Raw genomic sequence first — 13,263 nt, forward strand, 5'->3', positions numbered from 1 at the left:
GGTGGTTTAAAAATCTCAAGTGTTAGCCAGAGTAAACCCAGCTATGGATACATTTTTGCAGATGTTTGTTTCTTTTTTTAAACAAGAGTTACTGAAAGTGTGCAAGAAATCAAAAAGAAAATAATACACCTAAGTTTGTGTAAGATAAGCAGAAAGTGCGATCTAGTTTGAATTACTCGATAAAAATTAATGTGTTCTGAAAAGCAGAACTAAATATCTCTGTTACACTGTTAGAAGTAAAGCTAGCTCTAAATATCTCAAGCAATCGAACATGTGTTACTTCACTGGAATCTTGATGGATCTTTTTCCTTTCCTCTATTTTTATTTTACTTTTTAATTTTAAACATCATCCCTGGCATTACCTTACTGTCCAGGCAGCAACCCCATTATACGACCAGATATTTTCCCAAATGTTAATACACCACTCGTGATTGTGAACATTTTGCTCTTTCCAAAGCTAGAGTCTTAGCAAAATCAAATTCTCATGAGAAATGTCATAATTACATTGAAAACCTGAACGGTAGTCTTACCTGGTTAAGTAGAAGCTTTTTTTTTCTGCTGTTCATAGACTGAGTGTCTTTCAGAACACTACGTAATGCAAACATTATTTTGGTGACATACAGTCTATTTGCAATGTCAGTAACAGTGTTTTGTAGAATTACTGGTTCAAGCCACTCAACTCTTTCACAGGTGTATGGAATTTTATGGTTAGTGTTTGCATATAAAAACTACGTTAATTTTTGCACATTGCTCCAGAATTATTTGTCTTCTTCTGACGGGTAAATACTAATGGCTCTGTGGCAGTTATAGTAGCTCCAGAACAGCTGCTGTGTCATTCTGTATGTAACACCAGATTTAATCTGCTTTTACTTGGACATTTTCATGTTAGGTATTAGTAGTTCTTGTTTGTAGTTTGTGATACTATTCTAATGCTTCATCTAAATACATTCCCCCTTTCTGTTGGGTCTGTTTGTTTTTGTTTCTTTTTTTTTTTTTTTTGTTTAGCAAACAAGCATTCAAAAGCTTCCCTGAACTGAAGGATGCAGTTTGGGATCAATATTCAGTGTGGACAAACAGATTTGGAGTATTGCTCTTTTTGTATTCTGTAATACTGACAAAGGTTTGTGGGATGTTTGACTTTTTGTGTGTGTGTTTTGTTTCTTTGTTAAGAGAAAGCTTGATCATATAATCCTTTTTCTGTAAAAGGTGAACACTAAACCAACAAACTAAGTCAAATCTAGATAAATGGATGGAATGGTATCTTTTTTTTTTTTCTCCCCCCCCCCCTCCTCTCTGATCTGGGAGAATTACGGATTTTAGAAACATCCTTCCCTATATATCCCTAACATCTGTTATCAAATGAAAAAAGTGTGTTTAGGTATCAATTCATATAAGGACATCAGCCTTTTAATGTTTTACTATTGCATTCTATTGCTGTAAATGTTACAATTCATTCCTTAAGAGGGCAAAAATGTTTGTAATTTTTCTGCAGGGTATTGAAAACATTAAAAATGAAATTGAAGATGCAGCTGAGCCATTGATAGACCCTGTTTATGGTCATGGAAGGTAAGCTGCAAAATATGTTTGCTACCACTTACATTAGTGGGCTAATTTTTTATGTTTCTGTAACTTACAATCTTTGTCATGTTGTAACTAAAATAGCTAAAAGCAACACTTAACATAGCATGCCTTTTTCACTGCTTACTCCATTTAGTGCATCAGTTCTGAGAAAATGCTTCTGTTACTGCTGAATTTTCAGAAATAATTCTCAAATTCAGGGCTACATTCTTGTATCAAGTTGTTGGTTGAAAGATTGGAGATCATACTAGCATCACTGAATTACAAATACATGCTAATTAAAGGAATAGTTAAACAATGTCTGCTTAGCTGTTCAGGTGGTACAAAACTTTTTCATTTGTAAGAGATTAACTGCTTTTTAGAAATAAATTGTACGTCCCTTTTAATAAGCTATTTCTTTCTGTTATATAGCCAAAGTTTGATTAACCTCCTATTAACGGGGCATGCTGTTTCTAATGTGTGGGATGGAGACAGAGAATGTTCAGGAATGAGTAAGTTGATTCTAGTTTATACTTGTTCATAATTTTACATAGTGTGAGATGCTGATTTGGAATATGCTCTATTTCTGTTTTGATAGTCTCCTTGTTTACTGTCCTTTGATTTAAGCAGACCTCAAAGGGATATAAAACATACTTGCACAAAATCTCTGATGCTCTTATCAGTGAATACAAGGTTGTCAGCTACACCTTGAAATTATAAGGTATCTGATGACTTGGAATGATGGAAGGGAGTGCAGTCTCTGCAAGTTGGGAAGGTTGGTTGATACACTGGAGACAGGATCACTATTCAGAGCAGGCACGTCAGGCTAGAGAAATGGGCTGAGACAAACCTGTGAAATTCACTGAAGTCCTACATCTGGGATGGAATAAGCCTGTGCAATAACACAGTGCCGCGCTGGGTGGCTAGGAAGCAGCTTTGTAGAAGAGGACCTGAGGTCCTCATGGGCAGTGAGCTGCACGTGAGTCATCAGTGTGCCCTTCTGGCAAAGAAGGCCAGCTGCATTGTGGGCTACGTTAGGAGGACAGCCAACAGGCAGAGGGAAGTGACGGCTCTTTCCTTCTGTCTGACATCACCGGCACCACCTCTGGTGTGGTGTGCCTGGTTTTGGGCTCCCCCAGTGCAGGGAAGACATCGATATAGTGGATGGAGTCCCAATAGAGGGCCATTGAGATGATTTTGGATTTTTTGCATTTCATCTTACAGAGAAGCTGATCTGAAAGCACAAACACTTTGAATTCTGGAAGTGTTCACATCCTCTCTCCCACTGCTATAGTCCACCTCAGGTTCATCAGCACATTTTTTACAAGGATTTTCCATCATCTAAATCATCACTGAAAATACTGACTTGAACCGAGGTTCAAGACAGATCCATGCAAGACCTGAATTGAAGTACTCTGGTTTGAAAATGAACAAGTAGTAAAATCTTTGAGACTTTTTTTAGCCTTCCACTTGATTATGTTTCCATACGGGCTATACTTCAACATCAGACTTACCAGAATGTCATTTGGATATTGTATCTAAGTCTTCTCACCCCTGTCTGTTAGATTATCAGAGCCTTTAGATTGGATTACTGCAGTCTGTTATTGATGAGCCTATATGGGCTGCTTTTTTGCCTTTTTTTTTTTTTTCGGTCCTTCCTTGTGCATGCAAATTGACTAATTTGTTTGAAGACCCTTTGGAGGTTGAAATCATCTTTTCTTCTGGGTTTTTCCTCTAGCTTTTTTTGTTGCTTTTGTTAGGGTAAGTACCTTGTTTTCCCTTTTCTGGTCTACTGACACCTCCTTTATCCTTGATAGATAAAGTAATTATTAATGGTTCAGAGATTAATTTGTCTCCCTACTTAAGTATATATAATGAATTTAATTAGGATCCTCAAGCTTGAACATGTCTGTCTTAACAGATTTTTAGCCAATTTTGTTATGGCTTTATGGCTGATAGCATTATCTCATTGTTAATCTTGAGTATATGACATCATTTACCTTTTTGCAAATGAAAGCAAAGACTGCTTTGAATACTTTTATTTGTTTTGTATTTTATTGGTCAATTCCTACCTAGATTCATGCTGCATGTATAGAACATTGTTGTCATTTATCCCCCCCTTTCTAACTGAAATTTGTTATAGTCTTCCTATTTTTATCCGTATGTTCTCTGTTATTTTTAATTTTCTTTTTAATTTTTAGATTATGAACGATCAAACTGAATTATTAGACTATGATCACTCAAGCCGAATTTTTCATGCAACTTTTCTTTACGTACGGATAATTCATTGCTCTGCAATTCATTATATCTTTTTTTGAAATCTTGCAGTGTATTCCATTTGTTTTTCAGATTATCTTTCTGGTAGACCTCATTCGTTAGTTATCAAAGTTGGAATTTTTTTTTTCCTGAGAATGCTGAACTGTCTTTGCATACAGTAATATTCTACATTTAGGTTCTCAGTCAGTTCTGCCCTAGAACTCCAGAACCAGAACTCCCATGGAGACATGTGTCTCTTGTTCAGGGAGGTGAGGAGCAGTAAATAATTTTTAGTACATCTGAAGGATCTAGTATTGTGTATCCTGTTAGGTTTTTTTTACCAGTCAAGTAATTGGACTTAACTACTGTTGGGAGCCCTCCATTTTCTTCAAGTCCTTGGGATAGTTACAGTCAAAACCAGTTTATTCACAGTCTTAAGTCTATAATCTGTATCTATTACAAAGTGATTTGTGTAGCTTATCAAAAAGGACAAAGAACAGCCTGTACTGTTCACAACTACTTAGGCAAGACTGAATTTTGGATACATTGTCATATTTCCTCTGTCTATCATTCCTCTTTGTCTTTTCTCCTTCAGTCATTTCTCCTGTATTTTGACTGTCTTTGGGGGTAGCATTCAGCTCCCTTTCTGCTAGGGCTTTGAGTTTCTCATGTAGAAGGATTGCAGGTGTCAAAATAACAAGAACTGAATGAGTTTGCTGACTATTTTCTGAAGTTGGCTTTATGTGTTTTTGTGGTTTGATTGCTGGTCACTTGCCTTAAATCCCCCTGGCCAAGCAACTACAAGTTTGAAGGTCTGACGTTAGTATCGCACAGAGCTGATTGCAGTGCTGCTTGATTTTTCCCATGTGTAAACATAATGGAAAGAAATATCAGGTACTTCTGTGAGTAGGTGTAATCAGTAGGTGAATTTCTGAAACTGAGAGACAGGAAAGGTATCCCTGGGCATGGTGGTGCTATAGAACTGCAGAAAGCAATGGATGTGATGTGGTTCATGGCGTATTTGCAGGGGCAGCAATGCAGCAACAGTGAGAAGTTTCAGCCTCAATGCAGGAACAGAAAAAATGCTAGATAGGTGATGCTATTATCAAAAGTAAATACATTTACTAAATTGAATGTTCAAAATGGCACTTGCCTGACATTTTTATTCAGAAGTTATGCAAAGCCAGTTTACTTCTTGTTCAGCTGTTTAGGTAAGAAATTTTTAATTAATAAGTAAATCTTGAAAATTATTTTTAAATTATTTCAAAGATAATATCAGTAAGTTTATCAGTGACAAAGAACTGAATTAGAAACTTGAAGAATTACCAGGTAGTTTGCAGGTTAGTCAGAGCTCTGTCTCTTACAGTATTGCATATTTTCCAAATAGGGTAGGAGTTATTAACTGGAATTGTTCTTGGCCACCACTGCTATAAATACCAATGAAATTATACCTCTTCTTTTGACTACCTATATATTTCCTTTTAAACCTTTCTCCTTATTCTAGTATCTTCTCTTGCCACAATTATCCACAGGAGGAAGATATGGGGAATTACATTATTTTTTTCCTCCTTTTTAAAGACTGCCATTCTTACGTGAAGTGTAGCAATTTAATATGAATACAGATAATGCTGCAATTGCTTTTTCTTTGTGCCGAGGTTTGGTGGTGCTTCACGGTGTCGCTAGGTGGTGCCGTCCTGCTACAGTTAGTAGCAATGTCATCAGTTTAAAACCATCATTAGTTTGGGCCTGACTTTTTTTTTTAAAGGCTCCGTTTTTCTCCCTTTCTAGAAATTTGAGTACTTTGCAAAAGTAATTTTCAAAAAAAGAGAATCTAACTTTCTGAAAAGAGGCATACATATTCATTTTCTTCGGTGATCTTTGATGTTATGAGATCTCTTCCAGGCCTGCTTTTTCTTTCTGTGGGATGAGGATATTCACAAGGATGAACTACGATTTAGTGCAGCTAGTCTCCCTTTGTTTCCTCGTAAGTCATCTGAGAATGATTTTTGCTTTTGCGTCTGTCTTCTCTGTTGACTAATTCTGAAGGAGGTATGGATAGACCCATGACTACAGGCTAAAGTTAACCTAATAGGTTTTAGATGAATGATGCATGCAGCTTGCCTATTAGCTATTCAGGATATTCACAGTCTGCAGCTACTGTCTTAGCCAGGATCCCAGCTTTCTAGTTATCGGAGTTCTCATCTAGTTGTCTGTCAGGGGAACAAAATACTTAAGTCTGATTTTTTTCTGAATAGTAAATATTATTTATATATGTCTTTGCTGTTCTGTCGTAAGCATCAACTCCTAAATCTGAAGGTTTTGTTTAGCAAACTGAACTTCACATTGACTTTTGTTAATGATTTTTTTAAAATGTGTGGTGGGTCAAAATTATTTCTTTAATGTGCTATTGTTTACTTCTGTTACATTTATTTCCCCTCATTGCACATATGAATGCGCTATTTCTGAACAATGTCTATTCCCTAGTTTGAAGGATCTTCACTAGTTTTTTTAATTGGACTAGCTCTCTTGCCCTCTGCTCAAAGATGGTTTCAGCACATGGCTGTTTATACCAGCATAGCTATAAGTCAGTGAGATAATAGGGTTCTGCAAAATATTACCAGTGTACCCCCAAATGTTTTAATTCCAAGCAAGTTTGAAGATAATCCTTGAAAGTACAGTTTCAAGATCAAATAATTTTGCACTGCAAAAAGAGCCTTTTAATATGTATGGCTGACAACTCTTAAGGAAGGCTTAAGGCCACAAACATGGTGAACAAGCTAGTGTTTGTAAGTTTTTGGGGTTTTGGAGTTGGGTTTTATTTTGCTTAACAATATAGGAAAAAGTTAAACCATTACTATAGTAACTGTTGTGCACTGTTGCAAAATTCAAGGTGGTGAGCTTGAAGTTGGTGAAGGGAGCATGCCCCCATGCCTAGTGCTGTGAGTTACAATGAAACACAGAGTTCATTTCTGGAAGTTCAGAAATCTTTGAAATTTAAAAGTTTATTTCACTTGCTATGGTCCTGTAGGCTTTAGCCCATGGATAAAGATGTCATAGTTTTATGCTGTTGTACGTGAATGATCAAAGTTAAAAAGTATAGTTGAGACTTAGTGTTTTAGAGGGAAATTTTAAATACAAAAGTCAATGTTCTCTGAAAAAAAGAAATACAGATCTTGTTAAATTGATCATGGTGTATGTTCCCATGTATATTTGCAGGATCAGGTACGTGCTCCTCTGTTTAGGCAGCATTTGGGGACTTAGCAGAGCTGGTCCAAGCAGATGGTACTTGCACTGTTAAAAGATGCATATGTAAGCCCAGAGCGTCTTCAAATCCATATAACTGGTATCTGAGCTTGAATATTGAAGTACTTATTCCTCATTAGAGAGCTCCAAATAATGCTCTATAAGCGCTCTTCCAATCAGTAGTACATAAATATTTCAGCTATTCCTGACAACTGTGTTTGCTGGAGAGCTGTATGATGCAGTAATTGGCAGTCACTACAAAAATCAAATAGAGTGAATGCTTTCTTTCCTACTAACAGAACTATTATTTGCAAAATTATGTTTTATTATTCTGAATTTGAAATTACCAGATAAATATGGCCAGGGAACTCTTTAAGAAAAATTTTAAGAGGGGTGTGTGTGTATAATATATATATGTGGGGGGGTTCTCCTTCAAGATGGCTGTTTTTCTTAATTTTTTCTGAGAATAATATTGGTGTAAGTTACAAGTACTCATTTACTAACTGAGTAATGACAACTTTTGAAAACAGGGTGTCAACAGTAACCTTCTAAAACCATCCATTTGGCCCTTCTTATTTTATAGAGTGGGAAATTATTAAACCTTTATAGTTTTTTGACTATACCTTGATGATTTGCCACTGCTGCTAAAACTGCATGACTCTTAAAATTGTAGTTATTTGACCAATTTTGAGAGTTAGAAAAAATGGCTTAAAGTAGGCTTTGCAGATTTTTCTTCAATAAATTCTATGTTTTGTTTTCAACAGAACTCCTTGGTATACATAAACAGGCAACAGTAGGGTTTTTGACATTGATGGAATCTCTAAGGTATTGTAAGGTAAGCAGTTTTCTACATAATTTAAATTTTTTTGTTCCATTAAGATGTTGTGGGCTTCTTTGGTACTATTACTAAAAGCTTTACTGTGTACAATTGGAGATACTATAGAACTTCTAAAGTATGCTCAAATAAAAATTAATAAAATACCATATTAGGACAGGTATATCATAAAATTGTTAAATCCATCTTATTGTGTAAGCATTATTTGATGCTGTGACATAAAATTTCTTGATTTAAAGTTTTTATTTGAGAAATTTTATGCTTTCCAAATACTACTTTTGAAGCAACATTAATACTCTTAATCTCAAAAGGTTTTTTGGTTGTTCTTTGCTTCTCAGTCTTTACTGAATCTCTTTAACTTAGCTCAGAGTTAAAGAGGATTATGTAGTGTGCAGGATGTTGGTGTACTGACTGTAACTGGCCCTTCATTTATTAAATAAATGTCAGTTCTGAATCGATTCCTCCAAAACAAGCTAAGAAGTCAAGTGGAGTTCTGTCTCATTTAGTGTCCAATTATACTATTGTTAAGCATAGAAATACTTACTCATTTGCAGTGTTTGAAGCTTGTCTCCAGGGTTGAAGTAAGGGCTATTGTTGATACCACAATCTCATTGATGTCTTATTTCAGTTAATTATCATAAGCTGTGTTGCTTGCCCAAGTCAGACACGGATCAATGATCAAAATTATCATCTAAGTATTTTACACTGTTGTTGTTTTATTGAACGTTTTATATTAGTTTTAAGAGCAGTTGGGACTCTACTAACTGAATTATCATTAATTTGATCATTAACTACGTGAGTTTTCTGGGTTTGCTTTGTTTTGATTTTGTTGTACCTTTTTAGGTTGGCTCCTATTTGAAATCTCCAAAATTTCCCATTTGGATACTTGGCAGTGAAACACACCTCACAGTCTTTTTTGCCAAGGTATGTTAGATGTGATTTTTGGTAACCTCAGACAGATAAACAAAACACCACATAGATGCAAAGTTCAGATCTTGCTATAATGTGAGTTTCATGTGGCTTTAATGTAAACATGTAGTCGCCAAAACTTTTAATTAAGCCTTCCCTTGAAGGCAGAGTTTTTTACATGGTTTTGTGGTATCTCATAAATTTTAGTGGTCTGTTGGTTCTAGCTAGATTTATTGGGCTGGGGGAAGGGTCTGCATTAGAACACCATAATTGGGACAAGTACTGTCTTAAATTTCTTTTAGTGCAAGAGAGAAATAAAAAGGAAATAATTATGTGTAGGTGCCTGTTAGTAGTTTAATCTCCCTGACAGTACTTCCACAATTTTTAATCTACAACCATGGTTTGTTGTTCTAGATTAAAAATAGATATGTGTCTGTTACGATAATTCCTTTTATTTATTCTATTAGATATGTACTGTAATCTTTAGAACATATAAAATGCTTTTGAGAGGATTTCTCAGTTTAAAATCTTAGACCAAATTTTCTGAGGAGAGAATTTCTGTTTAGTTGAAGATTGTAAGTTTTCCTTTTATTTCTATAGAAATACTTGTTTCTGATTAAAAATATTTATTGAAACTAGATGGTACTTACTAGTGTATTTATTAGTACTTATTAGGAATGAACTTTACGTAATACCTTATAAATGAATCAATATTTTAGGTATAAATCTTGAAAATAAGTACCAGAACATATGACTAAGTTAAAGGCATAATTTCTTGAGTGGCTTAATTTCCTTAAGGAAAAATTGACCTAATCTTCAAAAAGAAGACACAAAACCTGAGATTCTTCTTATAAGAACAAACCCCCACGATACATTGGAAGTTTGTGTAGCAGTATTTCTTTACCTTTAAACTTAATTTTTAAAAATCCTTTTAATTAGCCTGTGTTGTGCATTGAATATTTTTTGCAGACTCCGTTGCAAATGCTATACTAGAATTTCCCTGAATCCTTTGTGTCTGATAAGTGCTCTTACTTCCCTATTCCATGATAATGGAAAAGTCCTTATCTACCAGTGAACGTTTTTCTGCCTTGCTGTCTCCACAAAGTCTTTTCCAGTAGTTTTTTCATTTCAATTTTGAAACTTTATCCATAATTTTTTTAATTAGACCATTGAAGTCAATACCCTGTATAGATAGCAGTCTGATGCAAATAGGCATTATCACTGTTACTCAAATCAAGTGTACCTGTCCAGAATGTTATTACACCTTCTTCTCTGTTGTGTGTACAGTGACCATTCCAGGTAGAAATCCATTTCTAGTGCAGTTTCTTTTAGAGTGTTGAGGGCTATTTGCTGGGTTTAAAGTAACCGCGCATCAGCACTGGTGCCTCCAATACAACTTGGTTCCTCTTTCTTCACTGAACCCCACTTAGGCTATGGAAAGCCTAATATCTTAGTGATTAATATCTTAGGAATTAAAAAGCAGGAAAAGGAAGCAACATGGGATTGGCAAAGCATTTCCTAGACATTTTTTTATTAAAAAGGGCAGGAGCTGAAGGTGTGTAAAAGTTCTGAGAGTCCTTGAATTTGCGTATCTGACCTCACCCTTTCCTAAACTAAAGGTTGGTGAGCATTTTAGGTGGAGCAGAGATGTCAGCCACAGTGGAAATACGAATTGTGTCAACAGTCCGTTATTTTGTCAGTTGAAGCTACATGCCAAAAACTACAGAAAGAAACTTGAATTCATTGCCAGTGTTTAGTCATACAGTTGTTAAAGTAGTGTGTGTAGTTTCCTAGATGGTGCTTGATATATATATATATATGCTGAGGATATAACTTGGTGGTGAGTTCAATTACATGAGAAAGAAATCTTCAGAATGAAAAGAGGAAAATGGACTCTGGAGCCAAAAGCAGTGCAGATTAAGTTGGGGGGGGAGGAGGACCAAAACAAATACAGATTTAATTATTTCAAGATGCATATGATTTACAGGAGCCTAAACCTTTGTTTAAACAGAACATTAGGCAATTTACAAAGCAGAAGAGTAGTCGCTTGTTATTAGCTGAGTAATTGGGCCTAGAAACCTAGGAAAAAAGCAATCTTCCTATGCTACTGTCATGATGAACAGGTAGCATGGTGAAATTGGGAAATGGAACAGAATCTTCATTGCTATCTTGGGGACTCTTCTTGACCATGGAGGTTTGACAAGCAAAAGTTTTTACTGAAATTATGCATATGACCCTACTCAGAGTTGGCTGCTGGGGTTCTTTAGTAAAAATCCGAGCGAAGCGCATAAGTACATTTGATGCAGAGTACAGTTAATAAACCTTCTTTTGTTAAATGTGGAATGAAAAATCCATCCACCTTGCTTATCTATCTCAGAACATTTTGAATTAAACACTACAGACATCTATTACTGTCTGCCAGAATATATTTGCATTACTGTAAATGTGAACCATTCTGCTGTAGCTGTGACTTTAAGAAATGTTTTTGAGTTGTACTTTCTAAAATAGATAAATCTGTTCATAGCTGCCATTCTAAAACTTGCTACTGTTTAGGTAGATTGTGATGAATGAGCAAAATGCAGCACAGCATCTTTGGGCTGAAGATCACACTTACAGCTTAAAGTGAAAATATAAAAATTAACTAAAGTGTGTAATTGGGCTTAACTTCTCTTGTAACTGCTGGTGCATGAAATAGCCTTAAACAGTGACAGCTGAGTCAGTTTCTAATTTTAACAGAAGTCTACCAGTGGGTCAGCAGTTTCCCCATTACTAAAATATTATAAATTTTATTCTGTCTGCATGTTCTTCACCTCCACATCTTGATTGTCAAAACTCATTTGGTATGTACGGAAATGCTATTAGCCTCGTTTTACTACAAGGAGTTGGACGTAGAAGGAAATAACTGAAGAAATAATTTCTTCCTTAAAACAGCAGTTTTGGTTGAAGCATATTTTATTGAACAGAATATCAGTAGTTTTTCTTCCTGGGACTTAGCTGACCTGTCACCAGCCAAACAGTTATTTACAGTTAGATATTTTGAAGGCAACTGTGCAGACACAACGAGTTGAAATGCAGTGGATAATCTATGCAAAACATGGAAACATGAGTATACTCATTACAATGCTTTGATCTGCTATCACCCACTCCGGTGGAAGTGTTCTTTCTAGACAAAAGAAAATAGAATCTTCTGAAATTAAGCTTCACTTCACATCTTCCATATTTTAATTTCTATAGGAGACTGTACTGAGCAAAAACACTACAGCTTGTTCTGCAGATGAGTATGTAGTGAAGTTGGAAAGAGCATACGAACATCTGTATTACCAAAATAGTTCTTCAGAACTCTGATACTTATGTGTATCATCATAGAGCTGAAAAAACTTGTGAATACTTGGGAGGGGGGACAAATGTTAGCAGGGAACCATAATTAGTACCAGCATATTTTCTTTCAATTACGAACTGTGTGTGTATAAGGCCAGAAAGTTGCTTAATGCTCAGCAGTCCATATTTAACGTATACTGAAAGAATAAGGTGGCTGTTACTCCTAGTTGTCATGGACTCTGCGAGTGCAATAAGGTAGATTTTTCCCTGAAAAACTATGGGTTTTTCATAGGCAACTAAATCCAAGCAGCCGTCATTTCTGCCTTTCCCTCCCCTCCCTTTCAGTGAATAACAAGAACAAACAAGGAAGCTTTCATCTGACACACTACGTACCCCAGCATGCTCTGGCAGGTGGTGCTAAGGCAGACAGTATTGTCAATGTTCTCTAAAATCCCAGCTTTATAGTTACACTCAGTTTTGGTTTTTTATTGTAGGGAAAAGAGAGAGTGGGAAGTAGGGCAGCTCTAAATCACTTAATGTAGGGATAAAGCTGTGATGTTTTGGATCAAATGCTGTGTGGTCAGTTCTTGGTTATTTTTATGATACCCGTAACATAAGGAAGTTATGACAAGGTGAGACTATTCAGAATTTTTAAGAATGTCATACCATGGTCAGACAGTATATAAAATAATATTGACGGGCTGAAATATAACAAGAAAATGTGACGGTGTAAGCCATAGGAAGAATGACAGCAGGTGAATAGCTACTTTCTAAATACTGTCTGCTTGGCATGCAAATTCGCATGGTCTTGAAGTTTGAATTCAGACTTACTGAAAGTGAAGAGACAGCATGGAATAAGTGTCTGTCTGGTGACTGACTTCAGGTGATTGAAACTGTCTATGGGGACTCTTCAGAGCTGTATAAGTTTTTAAAATACGCCCTTAGTTTGTTCCCAGGTCTTGGAGCACACAGGCCACAACAGAATTGGCTATCCGTTTTCAGTTACGGCATTGTAGTATTTCTAGGCTTGAAGAATCGGATAAGCAGAGGAAACTCCTGGCCGAGACATCTGAATAAGTTACAAATTACTGCTTTTCAAGGAAAATGTGCCTCTTCTGCTGTGTTGGAACTGTACTTAGGGTTTC

General features: G+C 35.9%; 1 protein-coding gene across 1 annotated transcript in view; it reads left to right on the top strand.

Moving 5' to 3' along the window:
- MINDY3 (MINDY lysine 48 deubiquitinase 3) overlaps positions 1–13,263 on the top strand; it is a 55,832-nt gene that overhangs the window by 15,716 nt on the left and 26,853 nt on the right. Inside the window, exons 6-10 of the mRNA XM_080386374.1 lie at positions 1,006–1,120; positions 1,493–1,566; positions 1,990–2,069; positions 7,821–7,891; positions 8,735–8,815. Coding sequence (XP_080242500.1) covers positions 1,006–1,120; positions 1,493–1,566; positions 1,990–2,069; positions 7,821–7,891; positions 8,735–8,815 — 421 coding nt within the window. The remainder of the gene's footprint in view (positions 1–1,005; positions 1,121–1,492; positions 1,567–1,989; positions 2,070–7,820; positions 7,892–8,734; positions 8,816–13,263) is intronic.

Source organism: Falco punctatus, assembly GCF_963210335.1.
Source record: "Falco punctatus genome assembly, chromosome: 4".
Lineage (NCBI taxonomy): Eukaryota > Metazoa > Chordata > Aves > Falconiformes > Falconidae > Falco > Falco punctatus.